Source organism: Vigna angularis, chromosome 8, assembly GCF_016808095.1.
Source record: "Vigna angularis cultivar LongXiaoDou No.4 chromosome 8, ASM1680809v1, whole genome shotgun sequence".
Taxonomy (NCBI): Eukaryota; Viridiplantae; Streptophyta; class Magnoliopsida; order Fabales; family Fabaceae; genus Vigna; species Vigna angularis.
Window position 1 is genome coordinate 712,912 of NC_068977.1, and position 9,859 is coordinate 722,770.

The following is a 9,859-nucleotide window of genomic DNA, read 5'->3' on the forward strand; positions in this document are numbered from 1 at the left end:
ACCTATTTTTATTTTAAAAGATAAACTTTAAATTTAAAATAATTTTATAAAATTAATTTATAAAATGAGATTTATATATCTATATATTATAAATTCATGTTAAATGTGTAATATCAGATGTGAATAAAAATAATATTAAAAAATACAATTGAGACAAAGAGAGGGAGAAAGAGAACTCTGAGATATAGGGTTTGTTTTTAATTTTTGACAAAGAATGTTATGTTAACAGTCAATTCTTCTATTTTTTTTTTTTCAGATTTCCGTAGAAAGATAGAAACAGTCATAAAGATAATTTGGTAAAGTTGGAGATGTAGGGAAAATACATGGAGGTGGAGGAAAACATCTCAGAAAAAGAAGATACTTTTGGGAGAAAAAGGAGTTATCATTTTCCTGAAGAAAAACCTTCTGTTGACAAATCCATCTCCATTAACACCCCAAAGAAAGAACATGGCAAACAGAGCAAAAACAGAGATGAGTTGCCCAGCCTCCAAGGTGCAGCCACAATATAAAAGCTCCATACCCCATGCAGGTTTTCAAGAGTTGCAGAAACCCAAAACTCCCACACAAGATCTTGTGGTACAGATACCAGGATGCAAAGTTCACCTGATGGACAAAGGAGAAGCCCTTGAACTGGGTCAAGGGCACTTCACAATCATGAGGGTGATGCAGCAGAACGTGGCACTAGCAACAGTCATAAAAGTCGGAACCAGTTTTCAGTGGCCCTTGACAAAGGACGAGCCAGTGGTAAAGGTGAATGATCTTCACTACCTCTTTTCTCTGCCTGTGAAAGACGGTGGTGAGCCTATGAGCTATGGTGTGACCTTTCCTGAACAGTGTTATGGGAACATGGGGATGCTGGATTCTTTTCTGAAGGATCATTGTTGCTTTTCTGGGTTGGAAAGGAGCAAGAAGAGTGACCTTGATTGGGAGGATTTTGCCCCAAGGGTTAAGGATTACAACCACTTTCTTGCCAGGGTCATTGCAGGAGGGACTGGTCAGATTGTTAAGGGTATCTTCATGTGCAGCAATGCTTACACCAATCAGGTTTGGTTTGATTTATCTGTTGAATAACACCAGCACTTTACTGGTTTTTCTTTTTCTGTTTTGCTTTCTTTCAACTTACCAAAACAATTGTTTCATTATGGTTAAAAATGATTTTGAGTTGAGATGATTTATGTTTAAATGGGTTCAGTTTAAAAGTAGGTTGTTAGCATAATTCAATATAACTTTTTTCATTCGATGAAAAAACATTGACTATGTTGTGTTAGAATATGAAATCTTTTGGTGTTTCTCTTATATTACTCCTTAGTTCTTACAATATGAAATCTTGATGTTAGGAAGATTGAGTGGGATTGAAACATTGACTATGTTGTGTTAAAGTCAAATTGAATGTGAGACTTTTGAGTTGTGAGTATGGTGCATCAAGGTCCTTATTTATGAAAATAATGAAGTATGAGATTTTCAGTCAACAGCTTGGCTTAGAATAAAATTTGAGGTATATGCTTTGTTCTTTTTCCCCTCATTTGGAAAGAAATAAATAAATCATTATGCTTTTCATCAAAAACGTGTTAAGAAAAGCAGGTCCAGAAAATGGGGGAAGCGATCCTAAACAGTGCTGCAGAAAAGAACAATGCTAACCTGGTCAGACAAAGTATGAACAACAGGAATGATGCCACAAAGAACAGTGGAATGAACGAAAACCTCAAACGGTATTGAAACATGTGATGAGATTGAGTTATACTATGTCATGAGTTCATGTTTAAGGATTAAAGTATTGACTATAAGAACTTTCCATTTTCATATATGTACAATTACAAACTAAGTTGCATTACTTTTCATGTTTGCAATCTAGTGTGAGAGAGCTGACAAATATGACAGAAAAGTTAACCAAATCTTTGCTTGATGGTGTTGCAACAACGAGTGGATCAGTGATGACCCGTGTGCTTAAATCCCAACCAGGACAGGCATTACTAAAGATGCTTCCTACAGAGGTGCCATTGGCTTCCCTTGATTCAGTCAGTAAGTAACACTTCTCAAACAAACCAAAGTTTAAGATCCTTATTGTTGCTGTCTTGGATACCTAAATAAGCACCATAAGCTTATCTCATTCTTTTAAACAAGCACCATCAACTTGATCTCTGTTTCTAATGACAGCTAGAGTTTTTGAAGCAGCTGAAGCTGCTGAAAAGCAAACCTTTTCTGCCACCTCCAAAGCTGCAACCAGAATGGTTTCTAACCGGTATTATTATTATTATTATTATTATTATTATTATTATTATTATTATTATTATTATAATATTGCTTGAAAAATAATATAGCCAAAATTTGTAGTTGAATACGCATTGACATATTTATGCCTGAAATTGAACTCTAAGTAACTTGGACAACACTTTTTCTCCATTGTGATGATGACTTAAATTATACACCTTGAACCTTTTAGTTTTGAACAGTTTAAATAGGAAAACAAATACACCCTATGTTGAACACCTATGTTGTGGATACATAAATGTAACCTTAGCTAAAATGGATGGTTTGGCAACAGGTTTGGCGAAGAAGCAGGAGAGGCTGTGTTGGCAAGTGCAGGACATGCTGTTAACACTGTTAGGAATGTCTCTGTGATTTGGAAAGCCATCAATCCAGCCACTTCTGCAAATGCCGCTGGAGCACTCACAAATTTTGCCAGGAAAATAAAGGCTTCATTATAAAATCTAACCATGTTGCTTTCTGTTTCACATAGATGAAGTGAACGCCAAACATAACTATATATCTATAATCTTTTTAGTAGTTATATGAGTATTCTTGTTCTGATAAAAGGCACAAGTATTGCTGTATGAACTGGTCATCCCTAGGCATACCATAGAAGAACCAAACTATGTGAAGTGTTTACATGAAAAAACTCCCAATGTAAATAAGAGAGCATCACAGTACAATCATTCTAAAAGTATTTAGTACCACGGAACTTGCGTTATTAATTTAAGGTTTAAATATTTAATTTTTATTTTCGTCGACTTTGTATAATGTGAGATTTATTATTATTTTTGGATATTTATTTAATGTGAGATTTATTATTGTTTTTGGATATTTAACGTGGTTTCAATTTTCTTAATTTATGTTTAATTTAATAATTTTTTATCACATCGTCTAAATTGTTAAAGGTAGATTGTACATGTTAGCAGTGTTTGAATAAGAAATTTGTTTTTCTTTACGTGGTCTCTCCAGTTAGGTGGAATTAATCTAATTAATTGTATACTAGAACTGAAATCAATTGTATACTAGAACTGAAATCGGCCATAAAAAGAGTTTTTGAAATAGGGTTTGTGAACTGAGTTTTTTTGTGAGATTTTTTATTGATTTTGCAAAGTCTTCCCTGATACAGAAATCGTGTTTGTTGCTTAATAATGTATCTGATTGTCGATCGAAATCGTGTTTGTTGCTTAATAAGGTATGTCTGATTGTGCATCTTCTTTGTCTTGTTGATATTGAATTTGTCATTCCTTACATGGTAATGGTTAAAGGAGAATTGAAATAATGTCCATTTGCAATTATTGTAAAATAATGATGATAAAAAAGACAATAATTTTAAAAAATGCTAGAATACAATTTTGGATTATCTTAACTATAAGATTATATTAATAATAGCATATTTAATTATTTTTAATAAAAATATTTGTTGATAATTAATATTGTTTTATTTTTGTGTTGAATAATAGATTGATTTCGCTGATATCATTTGGTGTAAGTATTTTAAATGCAGTTAAAAAAAGATATTGATAAAAGGAACGGTATTATTGTCGGAAAAAGAAAAAAGATTTATGAATACAATTCTTAATAAGAGTTATCAAAATTTTGATAAAAAGAATACACTTGTTAATAAGAGTCATTTATATTTATATTGTTGGTATAATAAACATAGTTATTGTTTGAAGTGATTTTACAATCACATTAATTCTAATACGACAACGATACGAAATTATGATGCATCGAAGTTTGAGGTATACGATTTCTTTATATAAAAACGTTACCTCCCACTGCATTCGTAATTTTTTTAAATCTGGTGTGTAATTTAACCTCTAAACCCAATTTTGAAAAAAAGAACATAGTATAATTATACATGTATACAACTATTTCTATTTGTAACTTATTTTTATTTATTTTTCTTTACGCTTCTCATAAATGTGTTCCATAAAATCAAGGCAGATAAACTTTTGTATTTTCTCTGATTTGACGTAACAGAATTATTCTGTTTTGCGTTAGAAAAGAAATTAATAAGGATAACGCAGATTAGATATCGCCACCAACATGGACTCCTCTCTTCATGCGTCATACCTTACGTAACATTATACATACACTTTATTATGTCCTTTCTTTTCCTACACTATTTTATTCTACTAAAATTATTTCTGACAATTTATGTATACCAACTGAAAAAAGAAATAAAAAAAAAAATTATATAAATATAATAAAAGGTGCTATAAGAAAGACAGATAAAGAAAAGGTTTAATCATTCACGAAGTCCTTTTTTTCGCGTGAAATCTCAATTTAGTCCCTTTGTTTTTGGAAATCTCAAGTGGGTCCCAAATTTATGAAAATTGTAACAATTGGATCCTTTCCGTTAAATTGTCTCCAACGTTTGAGACCCAATTGAGATTTTAAAAAACAAAAAGACTAAATTGAGATTTCACGCGAAAAAAAGGACTTCGTAAATGATTAAACCTAAAGAAAAAGGCACAGTGTTTAATAAATATTTGCAATTCAAAGATGTACCAAATATCATTGTCCTTGATTATAACCCCTTCACCACAACCAAGAACACCGATCCGTCAAAGAAGATGGGCAAAACATCACGAATATTGCTGGAAAATCGTCTGCATGCAAGGTGATGTTGTCCTAAAAGGAAACAAAGAAAGTAAAAGAGGAAATGGTTCTTGGTTTCTTTGATATGATGTCATGACACAAATCATCACTTGGCATAAAAAAAAAGGAATAATCTAAGCAGTTTACCAAAAATAGAAATCATGTTGCATGCTATAAATAGCATATATCGTTTTGCATAATCTTCCCATCCTCATCAGTCAGTTCAACTCTTAAGTATCTGTCTCTTCATTACCCTTTTATCTCTTTCACTTCAAACAAACACTCTCAAAGGATTTTATTATTGACTCTTCACAATACCATGACAAGTATTCCATCTCACATGAGAGCTTGGATCTACTCTGAATATGGGAACATAGAAGAGGTTCTCAAGTTTGATCCTAATGTGCCCACACCACACCTCATGGAAAACCAAGTGCTCATAAAAGTTGTGGCTGCAGCCATTAATCCAGTAGATTATAAGAGAGCTCTTGGTCATTTCAAGGACATTGACTCTCCTTTACCAGTAACTATGTTTCTCTTAACTCTCTCTTAGTTAATTATGCCAAACTTTTCAATCTAGCATAACCTTTTTGTTTTCTTTAATCTCATTTGTGGTGAGAAGACTGCACCAGGGTACGATGTTGCTGGTGTGGTGGTGAAAGTGGGAAATCAAGTGAAGAAATTTAAGGTTGGAGATGAAGTTTATGGTGACATCAATGAGATTACTCTGGACCATCCAAAGACTATTGGCAGTTTAGCTGAATATACTGCAGTTGAAGAGAAAGTATTGGCTCACAAACCCTCCAATTTGAGTTTTGTTGAAGCTGCAAGCCTCCCTTTGGCAATCATAACTGCTTATCAAGGACTTGAAACTGCTCAGTTCTCTGCTGGCAAATCTATACTTGTTCTGGGAGGAGCTGGTGGAGTTGGATCCCTTGTTATTCAGGTTTGAAATTTTAGCCAAAAATTCATCTTTTTCTCATCTATTACTCTCACTATCTTTTACCTCTTTGTACTCAATATAACATTGCATATACTCTAATGGAAAGCTAATTGCATTCTATATGTGTGTGTTTCATGAGATAGATCGCCAAGCATATATTTGGTGCATCTAAGATAGCAGCTACTAGTAGTACTGGAAAACTGGAATTGTTGAGAAACTTGGGAGCAGACTTGCCTATAGACTACACAAAAGAGAACTTTGAAGAACTTGCAGAGAAGTTTGATGTGGTGTACGATGCAGTAGGTAAGTTATTTGGATTCATCTCCAGTGTTCAATTTCTTTACATGAATCTGTTAACATAATATTTTTGAATATTGGTGTCTTAAACATTGTTGATATCATAATTACACAGGGCAAAGTGAAAGAGCATTGAAGGGTGTTAAAGAAGGTAGTAAAGTTGTGACAATAGTGGCACCTGCAACTCCACCAGCTATCCCTTTCTTGCTGACTTCTGATGGTGATTTGCTGGAGAAATTGAGACCTTACTTGGAGAGTGGAAAGGTGAAGCCAATATTGGATCCTAAGAGTCCCTTTCCTTTTTCTCAGACAGTGAAAGCATTTTCATATTTGAAGACTAACAGAGCTACTGGGAAAGTGGTCATATATCCCATTCCATAATATGCATGCATGCCAAATTTCTCTCTGGCCTTATGACTCTTCTTTGCCTATTTCCTATTTCAGTGTCTGTGTTGTAATAAATCTCTTAGAGATATCAATGGTTGTTATCTTTGTTGTAAACTTATAACTAGCCTTTGGACCTTACAGCATGTATTATTCTGTTTTGTCAAATAATGATATGAAGATTATGCAGTATAATAATGTCTTTTGCTTACTCTGTAATACAACATACAACCAAATATTAGGTTTTTTATGAATTTAATTTCTAATTACTCTCCTATTTCTGTGCTTACAAAGGTGGTTTTTATATAGTTTCTGTATTAAAACAAGGAAAAACTATTCTGTTTTAATCCGTCTTACATGATCAATTAAAACCCAATAGTTTCGAAATGCAAAAACAGAGACAAAATCCCAATTTAAAGACCCTAATCCCCAATTGCAAAATTTCCGATTCCAAAAACTCTAGTCACAAAATTAACAAACAAAAATTCAATTCGAAACTCTAATGGTGATGGCAATAGGAAAAATTGAGAACTTATTTTATTCAAAATTTATTACAGTATATACCATTACAAATTTTGAATCTTTAAAATTGCATAGACGGCGACGGACCGCTGCAATTCCATCAAATTTTTCAAAAGATCTTGACGTCTTTGAAGATGGCTATAGACAGATAGATCTCCGAAACTTCTCTTAAGTAATTCATTGCTTTTTTCTGTCGATTTTTTCAGTTAAACAACATTTATTTTTTATAATTATATTAATTTTTTATGAACATAAGAAAATTTCTTGTTGCTTTTAGGTGTAAGAGATAATTTGGTGGTGGTGAAGACAACATTTGTGCAATTTCAGTTCGCAATTAGTCCTGATAAGTCAAACATTGTCAATGATTCTAATAATGAATAGAGCTGCAGTTTTTTTTAAGCCAGAGGCTGACCCTGACCTCTTTTATACTTAGCCCATCAGATGAGAGCTGTGAATGAATTAGTGCCGGGTTAGCCCCCGAGCCCGAAAATATCATAAACTCTCACCGAAATCCAACGCCTTCGCTCTCTCCCTCTCCCTTGTCTCCTCAACAACTCCCACTTTGACTCTTCGCCTCCCTTCACCGCCCTCGACGTTGACTCATCCGTCGCATACAGAAAAAAACGCTCCCGGAGCGCCCGCCAGCTCTCTTGGGTATGGCTTCTCAAATGCCAGCAGTTCGCCGCCTCGCTTGTTTGGCTCTACGACGGCGTCTTCCACCTCGACCGCACGGGCTCCGCCGGATCGCGGACTCAGCGTCACTGCGGGGCGATTCATTACGGTTCTACCACACGCGATCCGCGTCTTCCTCGTGGTGGTGATTGTGCTCTTGGGTTCGAGCTCGTCGCATTTTAGGCGCCCCGGTTCCAGCGACGTCCTGGGCATGTTCCTCGTTTTCTTGTGGGTCGACGTCCGTGCTCAGTACCTGTTGCCACCGTTGCAAAGCCTGGTGAATTTGTACAGCGTTTTGTTCATGGTGCAGTCGGTGGACAGGGTCGTTTTGATCTTGAGGTGCTTCTGGATCAAGTTTCGGAGGCTCAAGCCTGTGACAAGTGTGGATTACGTGGGTATTAACTCGGGGTATTAACTCGGAGGATTTCCCGATGGTGTTGGTTCAGATTCCCATGTGCAACTAGAGGGAGGTAAGAAGATGTAAGTTGCTTTGTTCTTTTAGAACGTCCGAACCTGGTGACTTTCAATGTGCTCAACTGATGTCTTGTTTAAATTATGTGCTCAACTGATGTAGATTTCAGTGATGGGAACTTTTCTACTATTGTGGCTTGGATGTTATGTATTATGAGGGTCTTTCTGAGCGGTATTATGTTGACATGAATCCATAGAACATATTTTCTTGTTTGATTCGATGGTTGTATTCACTTTCTGGTTGTATTCACTTGTCAGAAAGGCACTGAATTGTTAGCTCTAATCTCCTCTGAGATAGGATTAGGAAATGAAGGACAATCCTTCTTGGCAAAATCAAAAGGCACAACTTTTCATGTTAGCATAATGTATATGTAACATCTCGTAACTTTCCCATCTCACATTCTTGATTTTTGGTTAATTATGTGATACAACAATTTAGAGTTTTTAGGTGTGGTTTGTTTCAGTATTAACTTATATGATCAAAACAGCCAAACTTATATTCTTGAATTCAAAAGGTTCGTGTCTTTTAATGTTTAATGTGTTTCATGATTAATGTGACATTATGTTTCATGTGTTGGAATGGTGATTGATTTGGCTGATATTGAAGGTTAACATAAAGAGGTATTTCATGGATACTGTGAAACCCTCAATATTTAGCAATAATAATTCGGTGTTAAATCAAATTAATGCACACTCTAATCAATGCTTATCTCATTAAAACCCACTTCAAATCTGCTAAATCCTTCTGCTGGACACTGAAATCGAGCCTCATCATTCTTTGAAACACACACCACGTCACCCACTCAGTGCATTAAAAACGCACCAAGCTCTGCATGCACACACGCCACTTGTCACGTTGGAAGTTTCCAATTCAGAGTTGGTGTGTAGGTGTCAACGTGAGAGACGTTCGTTCAAACGAATGAAGGTTAAACAAAATCTGAATTTTTGAAACTCTTTCTCTCACCTACACCATTCATCTTCTTCCTCAGAACTCAAACTCCTCATCTTCTCCAACTTCTCTCTAGAAACCCTAAACTTCTCTCTACTGTAATCCTCACGTTTCTCCTCCGATCAATTTTCTGCAACCGTAGAAACGTTCGCGAGCCAGTAAGCTTCATTTTGATCCAAACATCTTTTGATCCTGTAACCGGTAAGTTTCCCAGCCATACCCTAGTTCTGGAATCACTATGAACACTGTTTCGGTTGCATGCAAGGATAAGATCTGAGTTTCTGAGTTTTCTTTGATTAAACTTAGTTAAGGAGCGTAAGAAAGAGCTTGTCGGGTAGAAAGTCATAGTTGGGCAGATTCAAGTTACACTGTTAAACGTTCACTGCTTATCCAGGTAAGGGAAGCTTATATGTTTAATTTATACTTGCATGTTGTGTAATCTGGATTGCATGTATGAAAAATATGAAGTTTGAGTTGTTATGGACGTTTACTGATATCTGGTATGAATTCTGGTTTTGATTTATCTGTCATGAACGAGCACTGCCTGTATGTATTAAATACGTTGTGGACTTTGATTGAAATGCATGTTGATTTGATTACGTATGAAGGGAGTATGGTTATTGTATAGTTGGAATGATTAAAATGATGAGATCTATATGATGATGATATTTAAGGTGAATTAAATCTGGAATGAAAGTTATAAAGTTTATAAATTTGAAATCTGGAAGAATTTTCTAAGGTTGAGAAATCTGGAATTTTATTCATCC

General features: G+C 35.0%; 2 protein-coding genes across 4 annotated transcripts; both read left to right on the plus strand.

The window, feature by feature from the left end:
• Positions 1-245: 245 nt before the first annotated feature.
• On the plus strand, positions 246-2,998 carry LOC108344750 (protein EARLY-RESPONSIVE TO DEHYDRATION 7, chloroplastic). 3 transcript variants are annotated; one of them, XM_052867672.1, is made up of 6 exons: positions 246-750; positions 835-1,044; positions 1,579-1,709; positions 1,853-2,019; positions 2,155-2,239; positions 2,543-2,998. In XM_052867672.1, exons 1-6 carry the CDS (start codon positions 448-450, stop codon positions 2,703-2,705), a joined length of 1,059 nt encoding a protein of 352 aa, XP_052723632.1. In that variant the 5' UTR covers positions 246-447; the 3' UTR covers positions 2,706-2,998. The 3 variants fall into 3 exon arrangements, with proteins under 3 accessions (XP_052723632.1, XP_017438723.1, XP_017438724.1); XM_017583234.2 differs by having other exon boundaries at positions 248-1,044; XM_017583235.2 differs by having other exon boundaries at positions 253-1,044; positions 1,582-1,709.
• Positions 2,999-5,056: 2,058 nt separating this feature from the next.
• On the plus strand, positions 5,057-6,670 carry LOC108345091 (2-methylene-furan-3-one reductase). Its single transcript, XM_017583661.2, has 4 exons — positions 5,057-5,377; positions 5,477-5,800; positions 5,941-6,100; positions 6,210-6,670. The coding sequence occupies exons 1-4, from the start codon at positions 5,174-5,176 to the stop codon at positions 6,473-6,475; spliced, it is 954 nt and encodes a 317-aa protein (XP_017439150.1). The 5' UTR covers positions 5,057-5,173; the 3' UTR covers positions 6,476-6,670.
• Positions 6,671-9,859: the final 3,189 nt, after the last annotated feature.

What these genes read in the sequence shown, in the direction of transcription:
- LOC108344750 (XM_017583234.2), top strand. Translation starts at nt 448, where the DNA reads ATGGCAAACAGAGCAAAAACAGAGATGAGTTGCCCAGCCTCCAAGGTG. An exon ending in GCAATGCTTACACCAATCAG is followed by an intron (nt 1,045 to 1,578) that starts GTTTGGTTTGAT and finishes TGTTAAGAAAAG; the next exon opens with CAGGTCCAGAAAATGGGGGA. An exon ending in ATGAACGAAAACCTCAAACG is followed by an intron (nt 1,710 to 1,852) that starts GTATTGAAACAT and finishes TTTGCAATCTAG; the next exon opens with TGTGAGAGAGCTGACAAATA.
- LOC108345091 (XM_017583661.2), top strand. Translation starts at nt 5,174, where the DNA reads ATGACAAGTATTCCATCTCACATGAGAGCTTGGATCTACTCTGAATAT. An exon ending in ACATTGACTCTCCTTTACCA is followed by an intron (nt 5,378 to 5,476) that starts GTAACTATGTTT and finishes TGTGGTGAGAAG; the next exon opens with ACTGCACCAGGGTACGATGT. An exon ending in TTGGATCCCTTGTTATTCAG is followed by an intron (nt 5,801 to 5,940) that starts GTTTGAAATTTT and finishes TTCATGAGATAG; the next exon opens with ATCGCCAAGCATATATTTGG.